The 27852-nt window shown below is 42.1% G+C and overlaps 2 protein-coding genes across 3 annotated transcripts in view; both read right to left on the bottom strand.

Moving 5' to 3' along the window:
* LOC143767294 (uncharacterized) lies at positions 1 to 27081 on the bottom strand. Its single transcript, XM_077255516.1, has 2 exons — positions 25860 to 27081; positions 1 to 4807 (listed from the first exon to the last, which is right to left on the bottom strand). The coding sequence occupies exon 2, from the start codon at positions 4740 to 4742 to the stop codon at positions 3384 to 3386; it is 1359 nt and encodes a 452-aa protein (XP_077111631.1). The 5' UTR covers positions 4743 to 4807; positions 25860 to 27081; the 3' UTR covers positions 1 to 3383.
* LOC143767210 (uncharacterized) overlaps positions 1 to 27852 on the bottom strand; it is a 249585-nt gene that overhangs the window by 136454 nt on the left and 85279 nt on the right. The window lies entirely within an intron of this gene.

Raw genomic sequence — 27852 nt, forward strand, 5'->3', positions numbered from 1 at the left:
TATTGCATTTTTTTATTCGTGATGCGGATAAAAACGCAGCATTATCATAAGTATTATCACACATAATCACATAAGTATTAACACAGCATTATCTCATAGTATGTATTTTTTTCTGAGTTTTTTCTATGTTAGCTGTTTTTTGATATTAGTGGTAGGACCAGCAATATTATGAGGACCCTTGACGTTGGGTTGCGGGCTTACTTTATTTTGGCCAAAATATTAAACCAATACCTCATATAGTGTATATGTTTATCATATGCATACATTTTTTTGCACTATATCATATCCTTTTTTGCAGGATTTGGCCAGGCCTCTTTATGTTGGTTAGGTTAGGTTTTTCTGGGGCGTCTGTCACTGTGTGCTGCATATTATAGTGCTGGGCAGCCTGCCTGTTAATACAAGGGGCGTCTTTAATAGGTTGCATACCAGACACTGTGCACCACACTTATCAGTGTGACTGGCGTCCTATGTGAGTTATATCAATGTGCATTTTTTCTACTAGGCAGTCAACCCCTGCAATGTTTGGAGGGTGGGGGTGGTTGTTTTTATCAAGTAGTTTGCACCTGTGCCGCTCCTAGCCTTTATCAGTGGAGGCCTGCTGCATCCTGCTAAGTGTGCATTTGTCATCAGACAGGGTTTTGGGAAGGCCGTATCTCATTGTATGTATTTTTTCTGAGTTTTTTCTATGTTAGCTGTGTGGAGAATAGAACCATGAATTCTGCTGTCTACCAAAAAATCCTGAAGGAAAATGTCCGGCCATCAGTTCATGACCTCAAGCTGAAATGTACTTGGGTTATGCAGCAGGATAATGATCCAAAACACACCAACAAGTCCAGCTCTGAATAGCTTTAAAAAAAAAATTAAGACTTTGGAGTAGCTAGTCAAATTCCTGACCTAAATCTGATTGAGGTGCTGTGTCATGACCTTAAAAAACCCTCCAATATGGCTGAATTACAACAATTCTGCAAACATGAATGGAGCTAAATTCCTCCAGAACTTTGTACAAGACTCATTGCCAGTTATCGCAAACACTTGATTGCAGTTGTTGCTGCTAAGGGTGGCCCAACCAGTTATTGGGTTTAGGGGGCAATCATTTTTTTAAACAGGACCCTGTAGGTTTGGACTTCTTTTTCCCTTAAAAATAAAGAACTTCATTTAAAAACTGGATTTTGTGTTTACTTGTGTTATATTTATCTAGCATTTAAATTTGTTTGCTGATCTGAAACATTTAAATGTGACAAAAATAAAATAAGAAATCAGGAAGGGGGCAAACACTTTTTCACACAAATTTATATTAGCAATCCACATATCTGGCCCCTCTCTGAATTGATGCAGTTTGAGAAATGGTCACAATTCAACATTAATATTAACGAATCTGAAGCCTTAAATGTCTTTCTACATCAACAGTAAGTGAACACTCTGGTGTCCAACTTCCATTCTAAATGGCCCCCAAGGAGCAATATCAACTATATGTGCATTGATGTTCCCTCACCCCCAATCTAAAGGCTATTTTCTCTCAATGTTCAAATATCTTTCTCCTGGTTGGAGTTGCATCTTAATTCCCGGAATTGGAGAGAATTTTCCTTGTATGGCAAAGTCAATGTTCTTAAGATAACAATCAACCTAGCCTGCTACTGTATACCTGCTGCAATCCATGTTGGTGTATATACTGTACATTCCTTTTTGGGGTTAAAATGTAAAGCGGTTTTAGTTGTTTTGTTTGCAATCAAATATCTTGTCCAAAAATAATACTGGTGTCGGTTATCCTGAAAGCCGTTGATATTATCTAGCATCAGCCCATGCAGCGATCCTTGAATTCGCTTGGTGTTGGCATCCTCTTTTTCATGGACTTGCCCCTCATGTTGCTTAATAATATTTCAGCATCATACAGTATCAGGCAGACACTGAAGACAATACATACACCAAGTGAGAAGGATGTTTTGGTTGATCAGAGGGGACTATTGATGCCTATAACTGATCACTATAGGTTTCCATTTGACGCTTCCGCAAATTCCTTTCTAGCCAGCTCAAAAAAGATGTCTTTACATATACACCAAGTAGCCCCATTTGGTATTCTCTTGCCCCTTTCTACTTTCCTATGTGACTGTCCTCAGAGGCTACATCATAATTTTGAACACATACAACCTCAACAAATTTACTCTTCATTGGACAGTCATCCAGAATCTGTCTGCTATTTAATCCCTTTGGAAATGTTGTGTGCCACCACTCTATGCCCTCCGCATGCCATCTCTGATATATAAAAATTGTTGACAGACCCAGATCTGGAAAACCTTCCTCTATTTTGCAAGGCTTTAGAAATTGTGCTCCTAAGCACATTTAAGAAGTATCAGTGGGACAAATGCTTTTTCCTCTCCTACAAATCGGTAAGGCCAGTAAATTACAAGATACATGCTATAAAATTGTTTCAAGGTGGTAGCGAGTCCCCAATGCTTTGCATGAATAGTTCTCCGAGGTATCTAGTCTATGTTGGCATTGCAGGGTGCATGGGAAGATGATGTCACATTTAAAGTGGTCTTGCCAGCTTCTAGAAACTTTCTAGGATGAAGTCATAAGAGTTATTAAGGAGTTGACAGGCGTATCAGCACCTAGGACACCAGAGGCTACACTGTTATACATGTTTTCTATGCCCAAACAGGTGTATAAGAAAACCACTATTAAAAGGCATCTACTTTAGCTAAAACAATAATACCACTTCAATGAAATTCAGTACCCCCCAATCTTTAGAAGAATGGTTCGTAGAGATGGCTAGGACCCATGCTATGGAAAAGCTCAAACCATGATTATACAGTCCATGCAAGAAAAATTGAGAAGGCACTCACCGGTCTTCAGAAATCAGTTCTTTATTAATTCCATCTTCAGATAAAATCCATGGCCAGGGGAAAAGGAGAGCCGAAGCTCGTGTGAGCAGGGGAGGACGATGGCTGTTTTGCGCTGCGCTTGCGCTTTTCCCCTGGCCATGAATTTTATCTGAAGATGGAATTAATTAAGAATTGATTTTCTGAAGACCGGTGAGTGCCTTCTCAATTTTTCTTGCATGGACTGTACAGATGGATGTTTATTCAGAAGAGCACCAACGTTTTTTTCAGGCGGCTATTTAGTTTATGAATTTTGCACTATACCCTGATCATAGTCTTGGAAGAACCTCTGTGCTAGTGGCTGTGCTGCTCCTTTTTTGTTTCTTTTTGCATTGTTTCAAACCATGATTATCCCTCTCTATTCATATGCTTTGGTTCTTTATGTAATGAGGTCCATATATCGCTTTTTTTCTCTTCTTCCTCTTCTAGACTTTGATTTTCTGTTTATTGTTATATTATGCTGCTACAAAATAAAAAAAACTTTCAGTTTAAAAAAAAAGAAAATGGCTACTTTCCTGTGTGAGTTTTTAGATGCGTAACAAGATTTGCTTTCCGATTAAAACATTTCCCACATTCTGAACATGAAAATGGCTTCTCCCCTGTATGTATTTTCTGATGTTTAACAAGACCGGATTTTGTTGTAAAACATTTCCCACATTCTGAACATGAATATGGCTTCGACCCTGTGTGAATTCTCTGGTGTCTAGCAAGTTCTGATTTAATACGGAAATATTGCCCACATTCTGAACATGAAAATGGTTTCTGCCCTGTGTGAATTCTCTGATGTACAACCAGTCTTGATTTCCTGATAAAACATTTCTCACATTCTGAACAAGCAAATGGTTTCTCCCCTGTGTGAATTATCTGATGATTCATTAAATTTGATTTTTGTGTAAAACTTTTCCCGCATTCTGAACAAGAAAATGGCTTTTCCCCTGTGTGAATTCTCCGATGTATTGAAAGTGCGGATGTATCACAATATCGTTTGCCACATTCTGAACATGAAAATGGCTTCTCCCCTGTGTGAGTTTTCAGATGTGCAACAAGACTAGTTTTCAGATTAAAACATTTTCCACATTCTGAACATGAAAATGGCTTCTCCCCTGTGTGTATTAGCAGATGTCTATCAAGAAGTGATTTCTTTGTAAAACCTTTCCCACATTCTGAACATGGAAATGGTTTCTGCCCTGTGTGTACCATCTGATGTTCTACAAGACATGATCTGTATGTAAAACATTTTCCACATTCTGAACATGAAAATGGCTTCTCCCCTGTGTGTAATAGCAGATGTCTATCAAGAAGTGATTTGTTTGTAAAACCTTTACCACATTCTGAACATGAAAATGGCTTCTCCCCTGTGTGTATTAGCAGATGTCTATCAAGAAGTGATTTAATTGTAAAACCTTTACCACATTCTGAACATGAAAATGGCTTCTCCCCTGTGTGTATTAGCAGATGTCTATCAAGAACTGATTTCTTTGTAAAACCTTTCCCACATTCTGAACATGGAAATGGTTTCTGCGCTGTGTGTACCATCTGATGTTCTACAAGATATGATCTGTATATAAAACATTTTCCACATTCTGAACATGAAAGTGGCTTCTCCCCTGTGTGTATTAGCAGATGTCTATCGCGATGTGATTTCCTTGTAAAACCTTTCCCACATTCTGAACATGAAAATGGTTTCTTCCCTTTGTAAGCTGTTTCATGATGAAGAGCCCTTTTGTTACTTTTCTTTTGCATATTTGTCATTGATAAAGCAGAAACATGGAGCTGTTGAAAAAAATCAGGTGACAGATTTTTTCTGATAACATCTTGAGGTGTATCTGGTATAATGACATGTTCTTCATAAGTATCAGGAGTCATATGAAAATTATCTGCTGACAAATCAGAGAATATCAGACGTCCTTCAGTGCTCCTAGTAAAGTCACCTGCCAAGAATAAAAATTATTTTAAGCTTTTTTTAGAAACATGGCATCGGAATTATAATATTATTTATACTATTATATTCTTTATAACATGTCTGTGCAAACTGGACAATAGATCACAAAGCGGGACTGAGATCACAGTGTTAGGCCACCAGGTTATGTCCTTACAAATGTTCACTACTCTATTAGAGCCACTTTTCATGTCATGATTCCCTGTGTCTGTCATGAATCTGTTCCAGTTACACATTCAGAAGATACTCGTAAAAGAGATCTGTAATCAGTTTTATTAAGAGATTCCTTCTCATACATTCCCTGACAGGTACAAGCACATTGGAGGAAATTGATCGTGTACACAAGTCATGGCTTTACAGAAAAAAAGTAAGGTTTTGTATATCTTATTATTAATGTAAGTAAACAGTGGATACAAGAAAGGAGATCAAGTCCTTCATACTCATACTAGTTATGTAAGCCAACAGAAACATTGGCTGAATTTAGAAGCACTGGGGGATCTGAAAATTTCCTATTTGCAGCAGTGTCCTCTGCAAACATAGTAGTTGTCTGTCCCTCGTTTTTGTGTAAATCAGTTAGCCTTATACTGGTGACTGAAAGTTTGCGAAAATTTTTTATATTTCTGCATAAAATTGACCTTAAACTACATCTGATTTTCGCACTAGAAGTAGATAAAGAGAGATGTCGATTTATACCATCTAACAGGTCAGTTATGTAACATTATGAAGGTCAGTCCTCCTCTAGACCCATGGCTGATCACCTCTGGCATTTACCTGTGTACCTGGAGCACCAGTCTGAACAGATAAGCAATCAATTGTGACTTTGCATATCTTTACAACTAATGTACTCTTTCTGATGTGTCTGGTACTTACCTATTGGTTTTGTTTATTAGTATGATTGATTACTTGTTCAAATACAGTTACTGTAGACGCTGGTACACTAGGACATATTTTTAGGTAATACTTATAGCAATTGTTTGGGTACCCTGGTTAATTAGTTATACCACTTTTTAATTGATGATGCGTTGTATTGTAGGACTAATAATTGCCTCTCATTATTTGTCTGACAGATTCTTGTGGTCAGATTATGAGGACATTCAATACACATAGTAGGTATAATTAACCATACTACTGTAAGCGACAGAAGGATATAGGGCTAGCTCTTATATGTTATACTAAGCCACCTTTTGGTGCTATTAGCCCTAGGTAATTATCTGTGTTACAGAACCCCCCAGCACCAAGAATATGTTTTGCAGTATATGTATCTATATATATAATTGTCTAAGGGTTTTTCCGTCTGTCTGTCTTTCTGTCTGTCCTGGAAATCCCGCGTCTCTGATTGGTCGAAGCCGCCAGGCCTCGACCAATCAGCGACGGGCACAGCATGGCAACGATGATGTCATAAAGGTTGCCTCGACCAATCAGCGACGGGCACAGTCTGCCGCGAATTCGTCTCGACCAATCAGCGACAGGCACAGTATCGACGTAGATGTCATAATGGTTGCCATGGCGACGATGATGTCATAAAGGTTGCCTCGACCAATCAGCAACGGGCACAGTCTGCCGCGAATTCTGGAATCATCATTGTCCATATACTACGGGGACATGCATATTCTATAATACCCGATGCATTAGAATCGGGCCACAATCTAGTATATAATAGTTTCCATGTGAAATGCATCAGTCCACAGGCTGCGCCCCTGGACAAGATATTTTCCTTCTGACCTTCCCCACCTTCACCTTTGTAATTCCCACAGTAAATATTGGCAGGCTCCGGCCCCCTGTAGCTATTGTAATGTATGTCTGGCCTGTATTTCTATTGGCCTGCCCTGTGTATCTGTGTTATATATTCTGTGGGCTGTGAATAAAGTGTGTTCTTAGACTGGAAATACATGGAGAAGCAGTCAGCTTTTATATGCTCTCATGTACTCAAGAAATTCCTGCCAGCGTCTTTCATTCAGACTCCAGCCAAAGCAGAGTGGACCTCTTGACCCACGGGGTGGTACAGAAAGAGGTACTACAGGACAGTAAACCCCGTTACAATCTGTATATAGCTGTATAGTTTTGCACATTGCATTTTCACCTTTGTTGTGGATTTCTTAATTTATCTTTTAAATTAAACTTAATAAAATGGTTTTTTTTTGTTAGCCTTTCAGTGTAGACCTTCAATAAATCTATTCATACAAGACGGTTTTACCTTACACTAATGCTAATATCTTAACCGTTTCCCGACCTATGGTGTAATAGGTATGTACAGGAGATGCGTGTTCAATTAACATCATAGCTGACACCTGGCTTTCATTAATAAAAAAACAGAGCAAGGGGGTGCTCCTAGGATTACACTTGATGGTCAAGAGGAACGTACAATCAATCGGAGATCCACTACCTCTTGAAGTTCGTCAAGAGAATGCTAAGAGTGTGCAAAGCAGTCATCAAAGCAAAAGGTGGCTACTTTTGAAGAACCTAGAATATAAGACATATTTTCAGTTGTTTCACACTTTTTTGTTAAGTATATAATTCCACATGTGTTAAATCAGAGTTTTGATGCCTTCAGTGTGAATTTACAATTTTCATAGTAATGAAAATACAGAAAAATCTTTAAATGAGGTGTGTCCAAACATTTGGTCTGTACTGGCTGATGTTTTTGGTCACTTTTGAATGTTGGTTGTGCTTTCACACTCGTGGTAGCATGAGACGGACTCTACAACCCACACTAGTAGTACAGGTAGTGCAGCTCATTCAGGACGGCACATCAATGCGAGCTGTGGCAAGAAGGTTTCCTGTGTCTGTCAGCGTAGTGTTCAGAGGCTGGAGGCACTACCAGGAGACAGGCTAGTACACCAGGAGACGTGGAGGGGCCGTATGAGGGCAACAACCCATTTGCAGGACTGCTACCTTAGCCTTTGTGCAAGGAGGAACACTGCCAGAGCCCTGCAAAATGATCTCCAGCAGGCCACAAATGTGCATATGTCCGCACAAATGGTTAGAAACCGACTCCATGAGGATGGCCTAAGTGACCAACGTCCACAGATGGGGGTTGTGCTCACAGCCCAACACCATGCAGGATGCTTGGCATTTGCCACAGAACACCAGGATTGGCAAATTCGCCCTGTGCTCTTCACAGATGAAGGCAGGTTCACACTGAGCACATGTGACAGACGTGACAGAGTCTGGAGATGCAGTGGATAGCGATTTGCTGCCTACAACATCCTTCAGCATGACAGGTTTGGCAGTGGGTTAATAATAGTGTGGGGTGGCATTTCTTTGCTCGCAGAGGTAGCCTGACTTCCATTAGGTACCGAGATAAGATCCTCAGACCCCTTGTGAGACCATATGCTGGTGCTGTTGGCCCTGGGTTCCTCCTATTGCAGGACAATGCCAGACCTCATGTGGCTGGAGTGTGTCAGCAGTTCCTGCAAGATGAAGGCATTGAAGCTATGAACTTGCCCGCCCGTTCCCCAGACCTGAATCCGATTGAATACATCTGTAACATCGTGTCTCACACCATCCACCAAAGTCACGTTGCACCACAGACTGTCCAGGAGTTGCACGATGCATTAGTCCAGGTTTGGGAGGAGATCCCTCAGGAGACCATCCGCCGTCTCCTCATCAGGAGCATGCCCAGGCGTTGTAGGGGGATCATACAGGCACATGGAGGCCACACACACTACTGAGCATCATTTCCTTGTCTTGAGGAATTTCCACTGAAGTTGGATAAGCCTGTAGTGGATAAGACCTCCATGGGATATTAGTTGTGATTTACATTGATCATTGTTAGGTTTTATTTTTCTCAACACATTCCACTATGTAATGAATAAAGATTTCCAACTGGAATATTTCATTCAGTGATATCTAGAATGTGGGATTTTAGTGTTCCCTTTATTTTTTTGAGCAGTGTATATATGTTCATACATACACACAGTTGTGCTCAAAAGTTTACATACCCCGGCAGAACTTTTGCTTTCTTGGCCTTTTTTCAGAGAATATGAATGATAACACCAAAACCAAAACTTTTTCTCCACTCATGGCTAGTGGTTGGGTGAAGCCATTTATTGTCAAACTACTGTGTTTTCTCTTTTTAAATCATGACAACCCAAAACATCCAAGTGACCCTGATCAAAAGTTCACATACCCCATTTCTTAACATCGTGTATTGCCCCCTCTAACATCAAGGACAACTTGAAGTCTTTTGTGGTAGTTGTGGATGAGGTTCTTTATTTTCTCAGATGGTAAAGCTGCCCACTCTTCTTGGCATACAGACTCTAGTTCCTGTAAATTCCTGGGCTGTCTAGCATGAATCTTCTCTGGCGGAATATTCCCTATAATGAGGCAGATGGAGACACTGTGGACACAGTCTGGTCTATGATCCAGCAGTGTCCTTTTGTGCACTTCTGAAAAGAAAGACAACACTGAACGGAGGTCAGGCGGAGTCCACAGTAAAGGCCCCGTCTCACATAGCGAGATCGCTAGCGAGATCGCTGCTGAGTCACAAGTTTTGTGACGCAACAGCGACCTCAGTAGCGATCTCGCTATGTTTGACACGTACCAGCGATCAGGCCCCTGCTGTGAGATCGCTGGTCGTGTCGGAATGGCCTGGACCGTTTTTTGGTCGTTGAGGTCCCGCTGACATCGCTGAATCGGTGTGTGTGACACCGATCCAGCGATGTCTTCACTGGTAACCAGGGTAAACATCGGGTTACTAAGCGCAGGGCCGCGCTTAGTAACCCGATGTTTACCTTGGTTACCAGCGTAAATGTAAAAAAAAAAAAAAAACAGTACATACTCACCATCTGATGTCCGTCAGGTCCCTTGCCGTCTACTTCCAGCTCTGACTGAGATCCGGCCGTACAGTGAGAGCACAGCACAGCAGTGACGTCACCGCTGCGCTCTGCTCTCAGTGTACGGCGGCACTGTGAGAGCAGGAAGCAGACGGCAAGGGACCTGACGGACATCAGATGGTGAGTATGTAGTGTTTGTTTTTTTTGGTAACCAGGGTAAACATCGGGTTACTAAGCGCGGCCCTGCGCTTAGTAACCCGATGTTTACCCTGGTTACCCGGGTGCTGCAGGGGGACTTCGGCATCGTTGAAGACAGTTTCAACGATGCCGAAGTTGTTCCCCTGATCGTTGGTCGCTGGAGAGAGCTGTCTGTGTGACAGCTCCCCAGCGACCACACAACGACTTACCAACGATCACGGCCAGGTCGTATCGCTGGTCGTGATCGTTGGTAAATCGCTATGTGAGACGGGGCCTTAACTCTGCTGCCTCATTACAGTGATTGGATCCCTCTGGAGTTTTATCTGAATCAAGTCACTCAGTAGTCATTCAATACACATAGTAGGTATAATTAACCATACTACTGTAAGCGACAGAAGGATATAGGGCTAGCTCTTATATGTTATACTAAGCCACCTTTTGGTGCTATTAGCCCTAGGTAATTATCTGTGTTACAGAACCCCCCAGCACCAAGAATATGTTTTGCAGTATATGTATCTATATAATTGTCTAAGGGTTTTTCCGTCTGTCTGTCTTTCTGTCTGTCCTGGAAATCCCGCGTCTCTGATTGGTCGAAGCCGCCAGGCCTCGACCAATCAGCGACGGGCACAGCATGGCAACGATGATGTCATAAAGGTTGCCTCAACCAATCAGCGACGGGCACAGTCTGCCGCGAATTCGTCTCGACCAATCAGCGACGGGCACAGTATCGACGTAGATGTCATAATGGTTGCCATGGCGACGATGATGTCATAAAGGTTGCCTCGACCAATCAGCAACGGGCACAGTCTGCCGCGAATTCTGGAATCATCATTGTCCATATACTACGGGGACATGCATATTCTATAATACCCGATGCATTAGAATCGGGCCACAATCTAGTATATAATAGTTTCCATGTGAAATGCATCAGTCCACAGGCTGCGCCCCTGGACAAGATATTTTCCTTCTGACCTTCCCCACCTTCACCTTTGTAATTCCCACAGTAAATATTGGCAGGCTCCGGCCCCCTGTAGCTATTGTAATGTATGTCTGGCCTGTATTTCTATTGGCCTGCCCTGTGTATCTGTGTTATATATTCTGTGGGCTGTGAATAAAGTGTGTTCTTAGACTGGAAATACATGGAGAAGCAGTCAGCTTTTATATGCTCTCATGTACTCAAGAAATTCCTGCCAGCGTCTTTCATTCAGACTCCAGCCAAAGCAGAGTGGACCTCTTGACCCACGGGGTGGTACAGAAAGAGGTACTACAGGACAGTAAACCCCGTTACAATCTGTATATAGCTGTATAGTTTTGCACATTGCATTTTCACCTTTGTTGTGGATTTCTTAATTTATCTTTTAAATTAAACTTAATAAAATGGTTTTTTTTTGTTAGCCTTTCAGTGTAGACCTTCAATAAATCTATTCATACAAGACGGTTTTACCTTACACTAATGCTAATATCTTAACCGTTTCCCGACCTATGGTGTAATAGGTATGTACAGGAGATGCGTGTTCAATTAACATCATAGCTGACACCTGGCTTTCATTAATAAAAAAACAGAGCAAGGGGGTGCTCCTAGGATTACACTTGATGGTCAAGAGGAACGTACAATCAATCGGAGATCCACTACCTCTTGAAGTTCGTCAAGAGAATGCTAAGAGTGTGCAAAGCAGTCATCAAAGCAAAAGGTGGCTACTTTTGAAGAACCTAGAATATAAGACATATTTTCAGTTGTTTCACACTTTTTTGTTAAGTATATAATTCCACATGTGTTAAATCAGAGTTTTGATGCCTTCAGTGTGAATTTACAATTTTCATAGTAATGAAAATACAGAAAAATCTTTAAATGAGGTGTGTCCAAACATTTGGTCTGTACTGGCTGATGTTTTTGGTCACTTTTGAATGTTGGTTGTGCTTTCACACTCGTGGTAGCATGAGACGGACTCTACAACCCACACTAGTAGTACAGGTAGTGCAGCTCATTCAGGACGGCACATCAATGCGAGCTGTGGCAAGAAGGTTTCCTGTGTCTGTCAGCGTAGTGTTCAGAGGCTGGAGGCACTACCAGGAGACAGGCTAGTACACCAGGAGACGTGGAGGGGCCGTATGAGGGCAACAACCCATTTGCAGGACTGCTACCTTAGCCTTTGTGCAAGGAGGAACACTGCCAGAGCCCTGCAAAATGATCTCCAGCAGGCCACAAATGTGCATATGTCCGCACAAATGGTTAGAAACCGACTCCATGAGGATGGCCTAAGTGACCAACGTCCACAGATGGGGGTTGTGCTCACAGCCCAACACCATGCAGGATGCTTGGCATTTGCCACAGAACACCAGGATTGGCAAATTCGCCCTGTGCTCTTCACAGATGAAGGCAGGTTCACACTGAGCACATGTGACAGACGTGACAGAGTCTGGAGATGCAGTGGATAGCGATTTGCTGCCTACAACATCCTTCAGCATGACAGGTTTGGCAGTGGGTTAATAATAGTGTGGGGTGGCATTTCTTTGCTCGCAGAGGTAGCCTGACTTCCATTAGGTACCGAGATAAGATCCTCAGACCCCTTGTGAGACCATATGCTGGTGCTGTTGGCCCTGGGTTCCTCCTATTGCAGGACAATGCCAGACCTCATGTGGCTGGAGTGTGTCAGCAGTTCCTGCAAGATGAAGGCATTGAAGCTATGAACTTGCCCGCCCGTTCCCCAGACCTGAATCCGATTGAATACATCTGTAACATCGTGTCTCACACCATCCACCAAAGTCACGTTGCACCACAGACTGTCCAGGAGTTGCACGATGCATTAGTCCAGGTTTGGGAGGAGATCCCTCAGGAGACCATCCGCCGTCTCCTCATCAGGAGCATGCCCAGGCGTTGTAGGGGGATCATACAGGCACATGGAGGCCACACACACTACTGAGCATCATTTCCTTGTCTTGAGGAATTTCCACTGAAGTTGGATAAGCCTGTAGTGGATAAGACCTCCATGGGATATTAGTTGTGATTTACATTGATCATTGTTAGGTTTTATTTTTCTCAACACATTCCACTATGTAATGAATAAAGATTTCCAACTGGAATATTTCATTCAGTGATATCTAGAATGTGGGATTTTAGTGTTCCCTTTATTTTTTTGAGCAGTGTATATATGTTCATACATACACACAGTTGTGCTCAAAAGTTTACATACCCCGGCAGAACTTTTGCTTTCTTGGCCTTTTTTCAGAGAATATGAATGATAACACCAAAACCAAAACTTTTTCTCCACTCATGGCTAGTGGTTGGGTGAAGCCATTTATTGTCAAACTACTGTGTTTTCTCTTTTTAAATCATGACAACCCAAAACATCCAAGTGACCCTGATCAAAAGTTCACATACCCCATTTCTTAACATCGTGTATTGCCCCCTCTAACATCAAGGACAACTTGAAGTCTTTTGTGGTAGTTGTGGATGAGGTTCTTTATTTTCTCAGATGGTAAAGCTGCCCACTCTTCTTGGCATACAGACTCTAGTTCCTGTAAATTCCTGGGCTGTCTAGCATGAATCTTCTCTGGCGGAATATTCCCTATAATGAGGCAGATGGAGACACTGTGGACACAGTCTGGTCTATGATCCAGCAGTGTCCTTTTGTGCACTTCTGAAAAGAAAGACAACACTGAACGGAGGTCAGGCGGAGTCCACAGTAAAGGCCCCGTCTCACATAGCGAGATCGCTGCTGAGTCACAAGTTTTGTGACGCAACAGCGACCTCAGTAGCGATCTCGCTATGTTTGACACGTACCAGCGATCAGGCCCCTGCTGTGAGATCGCTGGTCGTGTCGGAATGGCCTGGACCGTTTTTTGGTCGTTGAGGTCCCGCTGACATCGCTGAATCGGTGTGTGTGACACCGATCCAGCGATGTCTTCACTGGTAACCAGGGTAAACATCGGGTTACTAAGCGCAGGGCTGCGCTTAGTAACCCGATGTTTACCTTGGTTACCAGCGTAAATGTAAAAAAAAAAAACAAACAGTACATACTCACCATCTGATGTCCGTCAGGTCCCTTGCCGTCTACTTCCAGCTCTGACTGAGATCCGGCCGTACAGTGAGAGCACAGCACAGCAGTGACGTCACCGCTGCGCTCTGCTCTCAGTGTACGGCGGCACTGTGAGAGCAGGAAGCAGACGGCAAGGGACCTGACGGACATCAGATGGTGAGTATGTAGTGTTTGTTTTTTTTGGTAACCAGGGTAAACATCGGGTTACTAAGCGCGGCCCTGCGCTTAGTAACCCGATGTTTACCCTGGTTACCCGGGTGCTGCAGGGGGACTTCGGCATCGTTGAAGACAGTTTCAACGATGCCGAAGTTGTTCCCCTGATCGTTGGTCGCTGGAGAGAGCTGTCTGTGTGACAGCTCCCCAGCGACCACACAACGACTTACCAACGATCACGGCCAGGTCGTATCGCTGGTCGTGATCGTTGGTAAATCGCTATGTGAGACGGGGCCTTAACTCTGCTGCCTCATTACAGTGATTGGATCCCTCTGGAGTTTTATCTGAATCAAGTCACTCAGAGATTTAGATGGAAACTCCAAAGTAAATGCTTACCGTAAAGCTCAGGATAAATATGATCCAAAATGTTATGTAAAATGTTCCCAACAAAAGCATCAAGTCAATCAACAAAAAAGCAAGTTCCTACTCAGGTCCATCATCTGTTAATGGAAATATAGGGGTCTACCACGCTTCTTGTAGTTCAAAAGCTCTGGAAAAGCAAAATGGCTCAGAAAATTCTGCTCTCCCAAATCCAAACACCCGTCTCCCTTCTGAGCCCCAGTGTGCCTAAACCACATTTAGCATCCACATGTATAACATTTTCGTAGTGATGAGAGTCTGCCAAATTTGCAGGAGTGTCTACAGAAGCATGAGCTGGGCATAATGAAAGGGCACTACAATGACAGTTTGTAATTTTCACACAGCAACACCCACTGCTGCTTGTTTGCGGAAAAAAAATGTCACTACACCTGTAGATGAATTCCCAAAGGGGTATCATTTTCTATATGGGTCATTTGAGGGGGGAATTCTGTTCTTCCAGCACTTATGAGCACTGAATATAGGTTCTGCAAAGTATTCTAGGAAAATCTGCACCTCAGAAGGGAAAAAAGCGCTCCATCCTTTTCGAGACTCGCCAATGGCTAAGCAATACTGTACAGTCACACATGGGATATTTCCACATTCAGTTGAAATTGTGGAACAAATTTTTGTGCCATTTTACCAAATTCCCCATGTCAAAATGTAAAATGTGGGGCTAAAACAAAATTTGTGGTAAAATATAATTATTTTTCTTCACTGCCCAATAACATAAAATTATGTGATACACCTGTGGTGTCAATATGATCATTGCACCCCTAGATGAATTCATTGAGAGGTTCAGTTTATAAAATGGGGTCACTTATGAGGGTTTATGCTGTTCTGGCACCTTAGGGGCTCTGCCAATGTGACATGGCAGCCTCAACCCACTCCAGCAAAATCTAAACTCCAATACGGTGCTTCTTCACTTCTGCGTATCTGATACATAGCGTATTTGAGCAACCTGTGTAATCAAGAAAAAAATTCAAAACAAATATTTTGGTCCATTTTTTTCTAGTATCCTTGTGAAAATGAAAAATTTGAGGACTAAAAACATTTTATGGTAAAATATTTATTTTTTGCATTTTCACAATTCAACGTTGTAAAATTCTATGAAGCACTTGTGTGTTCAAGGTGCTCACCACATGTCTAGATAACCTCATTTTGGAAAGTAGATCCCCCAAGGAATTTACTTGTGGGGGGAGTTTCCACTGTTTAGGCATACCAGAGGCTCTCCAACTGCAACAAGACACCCGCAGACCATTCCATCAAAGTCTGCATTCCAAAGCATCACTCCTACCTTTCTGAGCCCTGCCTTGAGCCCAAACACTAGTTTTCCTCCACATATGTATTATATGTGTACTCAAAAGAAATTGCACAACAAATATTGGGTTTCATTTTCTCCCGTTACCTCTGGGGCTAAAAGAACATTTTTGTGGGAAAAATTAGATTTTTTTTTTATTTTCATGGTTCTATTTTATAAACTTCTGTGAAGCCCCTGGGAGTTCAAAGTGTTCACCACACATCTACATAACTTCCTTGAGGGGTCTTTTTTTTCCAAAAAGGAGATCACTTGTGGGTAGTTTCCACTGTTTAAGCACTTCAGGGACTCCCCAAACATGGCATGGTGTCGGCTCTTGATTCCAGCCATTATTTAGTTCAAAAATTCAAAACTGTGCTTTTTCCCTTCTAAGCCCTGCCGTGCATCCACGCAGTAGTTTTCCCCCACACGTGAGGTATGAGCATACTCAGGAGAAATTTCACAACAGATTTTGGGGTTATTTTTTTCTTGTTACCCTTGTGAAAGTAAAAAAAAATTGGACTTAAAGTAAAATTTTTGTGAACAAAGTAAAATGTTAATTTTTTTCCTTCCGCATTCCTTAATTCCTGTGAAGCAACTGAAAGGTTAATACACTTTTTCAAAGTAGTTTTGGGGACTTTGAAGGGTGCAGTTTTTAGAATATTGTCAATTTTGGGTATTTTCTGTAATAGGCCCCCAAAGTCACTACATAGTAACATAATTATTAAGGTTGAAGGAAGACTTTAAGTCCACCTAGTTCAACCCATAGCCTAACCTAACATGCCCTAACATGTTGATCCAGAGGAAGGCAAAAAACCCCATGTGGCAAGGAGTAAGCTCCACATTGGGGGAAAAAATTCCTTCCCGACTCCACATCGGCAATCAGACTAGTTCCCGGATCAACGCAATATCAAGGAAACTAGTGTATATAACCTGCAACATTATTCTTTTCAAGAAAGGTATCCAGTCCACTCTTAAATTTTAGTAGCGAATCACTCATTACAACATGATATGTCAGAGAGTTCCATAGTCTCACTGCTCTTACAATAAAGAATCCGCATCTGTGATTATGCTTAAACCTTTCCTCCAGATGTAGAGGATGCCCCCTTGTCCTTGTCTCAGGTCTATGAGTAAAAAGGTCATTTGAAAGATCTTCGTACTGTCCCCTCATATATTTATACATTAAAGTAAGATCACCCCTTAGCCTTCGCTTTTCCAAACTAAATAGCCCCGAGTGTAATAACTATCTTGGCATTGCAGACGCCCCCAGTCCTCTGATAACCTTGGTCCCGCTCTAGTTCAGCTATTTCTTTTTATACACCGGGGACCAGAACTGTACACAGTATTCTAAGTGTGGTCGAACTAGTGACTTCTATAGAGGTAACATTATGTTCTCCTCATGAGCATCTATGCCTCTTTTAATGCATCCCATTATTTTATTTGCCTTTGTAGCAGCTGCCTGACACTGGCCACTGAATATGAGTTTGTCATCCACCCATACTCCCAGGTCTTTTTCATTGACGGTTTTGCCCAGTGTTGTACAATTAAGTACATAATTATACATCTTATTTGCTCTACCCAAGTTCATGACCTTACATTTATCCCCATTAAAGCTCATTTGCCATTTATCAGCCCCAGCTTCTAGCTAAAGGTACCTTCACACATAACGAGATCGTTAACGATATCGTTGCAACGTCACGCTTTTTGGTGTGTGACAGCGACTAACAATCAGGCCCCTGCTGGGAGATCGTTGGTCGTAGGGAATGATCAGGACCTTTTTTTGGTCGCTGATCACCCGCTGTCATCGCTGGATCGGCGTGTGTGACGCCGATCCAGTGATGTGTTCACTTGTAACCAGGGTAAACATCGGGTTACTAAGTGCAGGGCCGAGCTTAGTAACCCAATATTTACCCTGAATACCATTGTGAAATTTAAAAAAAAAAACACTACATACTCACATCCCGATGTCTGTCACGTCCTCCGCCATCAGCTTCCCTGCACTGACTGTGTCTGCGTCGGCCGTAAAGCAGAGCACCGGCTGTAAAGCAGATGTTTACCCTGGTTACCGGGGTGCTGCAGGGGGACTTTGGCATAGTTGAAGACAGTTTCAACGATGCCGAAGTCTTTCCCCTGATCGTTGGTCGCGGGAGAGGGCTGTCTGTGTGACAGCTCCCCAGCGACCACACAACGACTTACCAACGATCACGGCCAGGTCGGATCGCTGGTCGTGATTGTTGGTAAGTCGTTTAGTGTAACGGTACCTTTACATAAATCCTCCTGTAATATAAAATTGTCCTCCTCTGTATTGATTACCTGCAGAGTTTATTGTCATCTGCAAATTCTGAAATACTACTCTGTATGCCCCCTACAGGGTTATTAATAAATATGTTAAAAAGAAGAGGGCCCAATAATGACCCCTGTGGTACCCCTCTGCTAACTGTGACTCAGTCCGAGTGTGCTCCATTAATAACCACCCTTTGTTTCCTATCCCTAAGCCAGCTCTTACCCCATTCACACATATTTTCCCCATTGTTCTCATTTTATGTATCAACCTTTTGTGTAGAACCATAGGAAAGTCCTTATACACCACGTCCACTGCTTGTCCTTGGTCGAGTCTGGAATTTACCTCTTCATAGAAACTGATCAGATTAGTCTGACAGGAATGGTCCCCCATAAACCCATGTTGATATTGGGTCATGAGGTTCTTCTTCTTCAGATACTCCAGCATAGCATCTCTTAGAAAACCTTTCATAATTTTACCCACAGTAGAGGTTAAGCTTACTGGCCTATAATTTCCGAGTTCAGTTTTTGCCCCTTTTTGAATATTGGCACCACATTTGCTATACGCCAGTCCTGTGGTACAGACCCTGTTATTATGGAATCTTTAAAGATTAAAAATAATGGTCTATCAGTGACTGTACTTAATTCCTGCAGTACTCAGGGGTTGTATCCCATCAGGGCCTGGAGATTTGTAAATTTTAGTGATTTTTAGACACCGGCCCGCTATAACTTCCTGCTGGGTTAAGCAGGTGACATATTTAATGGGGAATTTTTTTTTTTATCACTGATCATATTTTCTGCCATGGGATTTTCTTGTGTAAATACTTTTGAAAAAAAGTCATTTAGCATATTGGCTTTTCCCTCATCCAACATTTCACCCAGACTATTTTTAAGGGGGCCAACACTATCATTTTTTAGTTTCTTTCTATTTATGTAGTTAAAGAATATTTTGGGATTATTTTTACTCTCTCTGGCAATGAGTCTCTCTGTCTCAATCTTAGCTGCCTTGATTTGCCTTTTACAGAATTTTTTAAAATTTCTATATTTCTTTAACCCCTTCACCCCCAAGGGTGGTTTGCACGTTAATGACCGGGCCAATTTTTACAATTCTGACCACTGTCCCTTTATGAGGCTATAACTCTGGAACGCTTTGACGGATCTTGGCGATTCTGACATTGTTTTCTCGTGACATATTGTACTTCATGATAGTGGTAAAATTTGTTCGATATAACTTGCGTTTATTTGTGAAAAAAAAAAGGAAATTTGGCGAAAATTTTGAACATTTCGCAATTTTCCAACTTTGAATTTTTATGCCCTTAAATCACAGACATATGTCACACAAAATACTTAATAAGTAACATTTCCTACATGTCTACTTTACATCAGCACAATTTTGGAACCAAAATTTTTTTTTGTTAGGGAGTTATAAGGGTTAAAAGTTGACCAGAAATTTCTCATTTTTACAACACCATTTTTTTTAGGGACCACATCTCATTTGAAGTCATTTTAAGGAGTCTATATGATAGAAAATACCCAAGTGTGACACCATTCTAAAAACTGCACCCCTCAAGGTGCTTAAAACCACATTCAAGAAGTTTATTAACCCTTCAGGTGTTTCACAGGAATTTTTGGAATGTTTAAATAAAAATGAACATTTAACTATTTTCACACAAAATTTATTTCAGCTCCAATTTGTTTTATTTTACCAAGGGTAACAGGAGAAAATGGACCCCCAAAGTTGTTGTACAATTTGTCCTGAGTACGCTGATACCCCATATGTGGGGGTAAACCACTGTTTGGGCGCATGGCAGAGCTCGGAAGGAAAGGAGCGCCATTTGACTTAATGCAAAATTGACAGGAATTGAGATGGGATGCCATGTTGCGTTTGGAGAGCCCCTGATGTGCCTAAACATTGAAACCCCCTACAAGTGACACCATTTTGGAAAGTAGACCCCCTAAGGAACTTATCTAGATGTGTGGTGAGCACTTTGACCCACCAAGTGCTTCACAGAAGTTTATAAAGCAGAGCCGTAAAAATAAAAAATCATATTTTTTCACAAAAATGATCTTTTCGCCCCCAGCTTTGTATTTTTACAAGGGTAACAGAATAAATTGGACCCCAAAAGTTGTTGTCCAATTTGTCCTGAGTACGTTGATACCCCATATGTGGAAGGGAACCAATGTTTGGGCGCATGACAGAGCTCGGAAGGGAAAGAGCACCATTTGGAATGCAGACTTAAATGGATTGGTCTGCAGGCATCACGTTGCATTTGCAGAGCCCCTGATGTACCCAAACAGTACAAACCCCCACAAGTGACCCCATAATGGAAACTAGACCTCCCAAGGAACGTATCTAGATGTGTTGTGATAATTTTGAACCCCCAAGTGTTTCACTACAGTTTATAACGCAGAGCCGTGAAAATAAAAATTCCTTTTTTTTTTTTTCACAAAAATGATTTTTTAGCCCCCAGTTTTTTATTTTCACAAGGGTAACAGGATAAATTAGACCCCAAAAGTTGTCCAATTTGTCCTGAGTACGCTGATACCCCATATGTGGGAGGGAACCACTGTTTGGGCGCATGACAGAGCTCGGAAGGGAAGGAGCGCCATTTGGAATGCAGACTTAGATGGATTGGTCTGCAGGCGTCACGTTGCATTTGTAGAGCCCCTGATGTACCCAAACAGTACAAACCCCCCACAAGTGACCCCATATAGGAAACTAGACCTCCCAAGGAACTTATCTAGATGTGTTGTGAGAACTTTGAACCCCCAAGTGTTTCACTACAGTTTACAACGCAGAGCCGTGAAAATAAAACATCTTTTTTTCCCACAAAAATGATTTTTAGCCCCCCCAAATTTTTATTTTCCCAAGGATAACAAGAGAACTTGGACCCCAGAAGTTGTTGTCCAATTTATCCCGAGTACACTGATACTCCATATGTTGGGGTAAACCCCTTTTTGGGCGCACGGGAGAGCTCGGAAGGGAATGAGCACTGTTTTACTTTTTCAACGCAGAATTGGCTGGAATTGATTTCGGACGCCATGTCGCGTTTGGAGAGCCCCTGATGTGCCTGAACAGTGGAAACTCCCCAATTCTACCTGAAACCCTAATCCAAACACACCCCTAACCCTAATCCCAACGGTAACCCTAACCACACCCCTAGCCCTGACACACCCATAATTCTAATCCCAACCCTAATCCCAACCGTAAATGTAATCCAAACCCTAACCCTAAATTTAGCCCCAACCCTAACTTTACCTCCAACCCTAACTTTAGCCCCAACCCTAACCCTAGCCCTAACCCTAACCCTAATGGGAAAATGGAAATAAATACATTTTTTTTAATTTTATTATTTTTCCCTAACTAAGGGGGTGATGAAGGGGGATTTGATTTACTTTTATAGAGTTTTTTATATCGGATTTTTATGATTGGCAGCTGTCACACACTAAAAGACGCTTTTTATAGCAAAAAAGTTTTTGCGTCTCCACATTTTGAGACCTATAATTTTTCCACATTTTGGTCCACAGAGTCATGTGGGGTCTTGTACTTTGCGGGACGAGTTGACGTTTTTATTGGTAACATTTTCGGACACGTGACAGTTTTTGATTACTTTTTACTCCGATTTTTGTGAGGCAGAATGACCAAAAACCAGCTATTCATGAATTTCTTTTGGGAGAGGCGTTTATACCGTTCCACGTTTGGTAAAATTGATAAAGCAGTTTTATTCTTCGGGTCAGTACGATTACAGTGATACCTCATTTATATCATTTTTTTTATGTTTTGGCGCTTTTATACGATAAAAACTATTTTATAGAAAAAATAATTATTTTGGTATCGCTTTATTCTCAGGACTATAACTTTTTTTATTTTTTTGCTGATGATGTTGTATGGCGGCTCGTTTTTTGCCGGACAAGATGACGTTTTCAGCGGTACCATGGTTATTTATATCTGTCTTTTTGATCGCGTGTTATTCCACTTTTTGTTCGGCGGTATGGTAATAAAGCGTTGTTTTTTGCCTCGTTTTTTTTTTCTTACGGTGTTTACTGAAGGGGTTAACTAGTGGGGCAGTTTTATAGGTTGGGTTGTTACAGACGCGGCGATACTAAATATGTATACTTTTATTGTTTTGTTTTTTTTATTTAGATAAAGAAATGTATTTATGGGAATAATATTTTTTTTTTTTATTATTTATTTAGGAATTTTTTTTATTTTTTTTTACACGTGGAAATTTTTTTTTTTTTTACTTTGTCCCAGGGGGGGACATCACAGATGATCTGACAGTTTGCACAGCACTCTGTGAGATCACCGATCTCACATACAGTGCTGCAGGCTTACCAGCGCTTGCTCTGAGCAGGCACTCGGTAAGCCACCTCCCTCCCTGCAGGACCCGGATGCCGCGGCCATCTTGGATCCGGGACCTGCAGCGAGGAGGAGGTAAGAGACCCTTGCAGCAACGCGATCACATCGCGTTGCATCGGGGGTCTCAGGGAAGCCCGCAGGGAGCCCCCTCCCTGTGCGATGCTTCCCTGTACCGCCGGTACACTGCGATCATGTTTGATCGCGGTGTGCCGGGGGTTAATGTGCCGGGGCGGTCCGTGACCGCTCCTGGCACATAGTGCCGGATGTCAGCTGCGATATGCAGCTGACACCTGGCCGCGATCGGCCGCGCTCCCCCGTGAGCGCGGCCGATCGCGTATGACGTACTATCCCGTCGGTGGTCATACGGGCCCACCGCACCTCGACGGGATAGTACGTCAGATGTCAGAAAGGGGTTAATGCCTCATCACTACCTACTGCCTTTAATTCTCTAAATGCTTTCTTTTTGTCCCTTATTGCGCCCCTTACAGCTCTATTTAGCCATATTGGTTTCCTCCTATTTCTAGTATGTTTATTCCCATACGGTATATACTGTGCACAGGTCCTATCCAGGATGCTAATAAACGTCTCCCATTTTCTTTGTGTATTTTTATGTCTCAGGATATCGTCCCAGTCAATTGCACCAAGATCATCTCTCATCAGTTGGAATTTTTTTTAGTGTCCTTGTAACCCCCCTACTACACATCTTATTAAAGGATACATGAGAACTTATTATTTTGTGATCACTATTCCCCAAGTGACCCCCAACCCTTATATTTGCTATGCGGTCTGACCTGTTGGTTAATATTAGGTCTAGCAGTGCCCCCCCTTCTTGTTGGGTCCTCACCTACTGTATTCCCACCCATCCCTTGTAGATTGTGAGCCTTCGCGGGCAGGGTCCTCTCTCCTACTGTAGCAGTTATGACTTGTATTGTTCAAGATTATTGTACTTGTTTTTATTATGTATACCCCTCCTCACTTGAAAATCCGATGAAAAAAATGTACTCAGGAACCAAATATATAAAAGGCAAATTTTATTAAAGAAAAACAAAAAACAAAACACCAAAATTACAAAAACATGATAAGCTTTAAAAAGTGGGAAACCAAAATGCGGCACAAGAACCCACCATATTGTAAAGAGGCACTACAAAAAAAAGCCTAAATAGCCCAATGGGATGCACATAGTAAATCTATAAACGTTACTGCAAAGCATGTCAGAACCAAAAAAAAAAAAAAAAAAAAGGTTCTAAAAGCAGCCAACTAATAATGATGTGCAAGTAATTACCTATGGTGGGTGCTACACGCCTGCCCCTACGCACGTTTCGGCTATCAGCCTTCTTCACCCCCAGGGGCTATTTAGGCTTTTTTTTGTAGTGCCTCTTTACAATATGGTGGGTTCTTATGCCGCATTTTGGTTTCCCACTTTTTAAAGCTTATCATGTTTTTGTCATTTTGGTGTTTTGTTTTTTGTTTTTCTTTAATAAAATTTGCCTTTTATATATTTGGTTCCTGAGTACATTTTTTTCATCGGATTTTCATGTTTTTTGTACTGAACTATTATCATGTCCACTATATGGTTAAATAGGTTTAGGTACCACGTGGTTTAATTAGATTGCCACCTGATATGTGGATACCCCTATTTTCTTTGATTCAACCCTTTTGTTTCTTACCCCTCCTCACTTGTAAAGCGCCATGGAATAAATGGCGCTATAACAATAAATAATAATAATAATAATAATAATAACCAGTTGTGAAAGGTAATTATCTCTCATAAGTGTCAAAAACCGATTACCTTTGCTGGAATTGCAGGTTTCTGTTCCCCAATGTATTTCAGGGTAGTTGAAGTCCCCCATAATAATGACTTCTCCTTGAGTCACTGCTTCATCTATTTGCTTTACGAGGATATTCTCCATTGCTTCCATTATTTTTGGGGACTTATAACTAACTCCTATTAGTAATTTATTATTTTTTCCCCCTCCCCTTATCCCCACCGACAGGGACTCTACATTTTAATTAGATTCACCTATATTATCACGCAGGATGGTTTTTAAGGATGATTTTACATATAGACACACCCCTCCCCCTCTCTTATCTGTACGGTCATTTCTGAACAGACTATAGCCCTGCAAGTTAACAGCCCAGTCATGGCTCTCACCCAGCCATGTTTCAGATATCCCCATCATGTCATAATTATGCTAAAACAAAATTAATTCTAATTCCTCCATTTTGCTGGCGAGGCTTCTGGCATTAGTATACATGCACTTTATGTATCTCTCTGTACCTCTATTCTTTCTTAAATTATTAATTGTTCTAAACCCACCCCCATGCCACCACCACCCCCAACTTCCTTATTTGTGCCCAGGTCTCCATCTGCACTATCTTCCCCTCCTATAAAATGAATACCCTCCCCCCTAATCCCTAGTTTAAATACTCCTCCAACCTTCTAACCATTTTCTCCCCCAGCACAGCTGCACCTTCCCCATTGAGGTGCAGCCCATCCCTAGTGTAGAACCTGTAGCCAACTGAGTAGTCGGCCCAGTTCCCCAGGAACCTAAACCCCTCCTTCTTACAACAATTCTTGAGCCACTTATTAACTTCCCTAATCTCCCGTTGCCTCTCTGGCGTGGCACGTGGTACTGGCAATATTTAAGAAAATACCACGTTGGAGGTCCTTGCTTTCAGCTTGCAGCCTAATTCCCTGAAATCATCTTTAAGGACCTTCAACGTACCTCTAGCCTTGTCATTTGTGCCAATGTGCACCATGACCGCTGGGTCCTCACCAGCCCCTCCCGGTGATGTTAACCTGATCAGCGATGTGTCGGACTCGAGCGCCAGGTAGGCAGCACACCGTTCAACGATCCCTGTCTTTGTGACAGACTGCCCTATCTGTTCCAATAATAATTGAGTCCCCTACTACCAGCACCTGTCTGCCCTGCCCTGCTCTCCCATTTCCCCCCTTACAGACACTCCTCAGGCTTTCAGAGGACATGCCTGGCTGCAGCAGTGCTACCCCTGTACTGGCTCCCCCCTCATCTGCCAACTTAGGAAACTTATTGGGGTGTGCTAGATCAGGACTAGCCTCCCTGGCACTTTTCCCTCTACCCCGCTTCCTAACTGTACTGTTACCCAGCTAACTGCCTCACTGTCCTGCAGCTCCATCCTACCATCCCCCCTCATCTATCCCATTGAGCATCTGCTCATTGAGCAGAAGACTCCTTTCCATATTGTCAATGGATCTCAGTGTTGCCAGCTGCATATTTAGATACAGTATCTGGGCTTCCAAATGCACAACGTACTGACATCTCGAACAGCAGTATGCACCCTCTTCCGGCTGTTCAAGGATTGCATACATGTGGCAAGATGTGCACTGGATGGCATTAACAATAGTGGAGCACATTTCCTAATGGGGATAGCACCAGAAAGAAATGTTAAACAAAAATAAATGCAAAGTATTAATAAAATACAATTCAGTAATTCCTCCCTTGGAAACTCCCTGACTCCAAAGTCACTGAATCACAAGTCACACTTACCACCGTTCGCACTTACCCTCCGGTCACACTCAGCTCATTGACACTCGCTAAGCAGAAGATTTAAAGACATTTTTTTTCCTTCAGCAGCAATCCACCCTGCTTTTCAGTGCACTTCCAAAAGGACTATCACTGTGATGTGTTCCTTAAAAAAATGGTTTTGTGAAATTTTGGTGTAGAAACGAGAAATTGATGATCAACTTTTAATACTGTTAACTTCCTAATACAAAAAAATGATGCAGATGTAAAGTAGACATGTGGGAAATGTTATTTACCGTATATACTCGAGTATAAGCCGACCCGAGTATATACGCCGAGACCCCTAATTTTAAATTTGTTTATTAATTACAGTATAAATCATACACACATTTGCTTGTATTCATTATTATCCATTAGGTACATAGAATTACCATACATAACCATGTCTGGAGTATTGCAAAGGTGATAAGCAATGCATGTCAATCATTTGTTCATATCCTATTTGAACCTTAACTATGTTAACTTCTAATAAAACCTCTAAAACTAACATACTGCCGCTTGGAGGAGAGTTCTAAATAGATTCTGCCCTGTGAGTAAATAATGTCCGCATAATCGTACACCCATTTCTTATGCAAATGCTGAGTTGTTTTAACCTAAACAGTATGGCAGGAGGAGTTCCATCTTCCCCATATCTTCTCGAATTTGGCCGGATTACCTCTATTCTGATACAGTATCCGCTCATACGGAATAATTGAGTTCACCAAATCAACCCATGCTCTAAGAGTTGGACAAGAACCACCCATCCATCGCAGAGCCAACACCTTTCGTGCCAAAAAACAGCGTCTCCCTCAGAAAAATTCCCGTATGATGATCCCAAGTCTCTGCCTCCCACACTCCAAACAAGCATACTAGGGGTTCAAGTGGGACAGGGATCGACACCAATGATGTCAATAATATCGTTACCTCACTCCAGTATTGAAAGACAACAGGACATTTCCATATCATATGGATAAAATTTGCATCACTAGAATGACATCTCAAGCAGTATGATGAGTGTAGACGACCCATTTTAAAAAGACGAGTCGGGGTCAGATAGGATTGGTATATGATGTACAGTTGGGTCATCCTATTATTAACTGATGGGGAGACCTTAGTTGGAGATTCCAAGATTTCATCCCATTCCTCTCCCAGTGTGTCTGGAAGAAACTGTCCCCATTTCCCCTTAATTGAATCTACGGTAGATCCTTCACCTATGGATAACAGATAGGTATATAAAGAGGAAATAAGGCCATGTGCACACGTTCAGGATTTTTAGCGTTTTTTTCGCGTTTTTTCGCTATAAAAACGTGATAAAAACGCGAAAAAAACGCTAACATATGCCTCCTATTATTTACAAGGTATTCCGCATTTTTTGTGCAAATGTTGCGATTTTTTCCGCGAAAAAATCGCATAGCGGAAAAAAAAGCAACATGTTCATTAAAAATGCGGAATTGCGGGGATTCCGCACACCTAGGGGTCCATTGATCTGCTTACTTCCCGCACGGGGCTGTGCACACCATGCGGGAAGTAAGCAGATTATGTGCGGTTGGTACCCAGGGTGGAGGAGAGGAAACTCTCCTCCACGCACTGGGCACCATATAAGTGGTCAAAAAATAAGAAATAAAATAAAAAACAGTCCTATACTCACCCTCGATGTCCAGCGCAGTGTTCCCGCCTCTGTGCTGCACGCTGGCTGGTTCCTGTAGCTGGTGTGCGGAGAAGGACCTTGCCGAATGACGTCACTGTCCTGTGATTGGTCGAGACCGCTCACGTGACCGTGACGTCATGGAAGGCCCTGCGCGCACACATCAGCTATAGGAATGGACGCCGGTGAGGAGATCAGCTGTCTGCGGGTGAGTATAAGCATTTTTTTTATTTTTTTTATTATTTTTAAACGTTCTATCTTTTACTATAGATGCTGCAAAAGCAGCATCTATAGTAACAAGTTGGTCACACTTGTCAAACGCTATGTTTGACA

Source organism: Ranitomeya variabilis, chromosome 4 (assembly GCF_051348905.1).
Source record: "Ranitomeya variabilis isolate aRanVar5 chromosome 4, aRanVar5.hap1, whole genome shotgun sequence".
NCBI classification, from domain to species: domain Eukaryota; kingdom Metazoa; phylum Chordata; class Amphibia; order Anura; family Dendrobatidae; genus Ranitomeya; species Ranitomeya variabilis.

Coding starts and splice junctions, on each gene's coding strand:
- LOC143767294 (XM_077255516.1), bottom strand. CDS start 4,742: ATGACTCCTGATACTTATGAAGAACATGTCATTATACCAGATACACCT.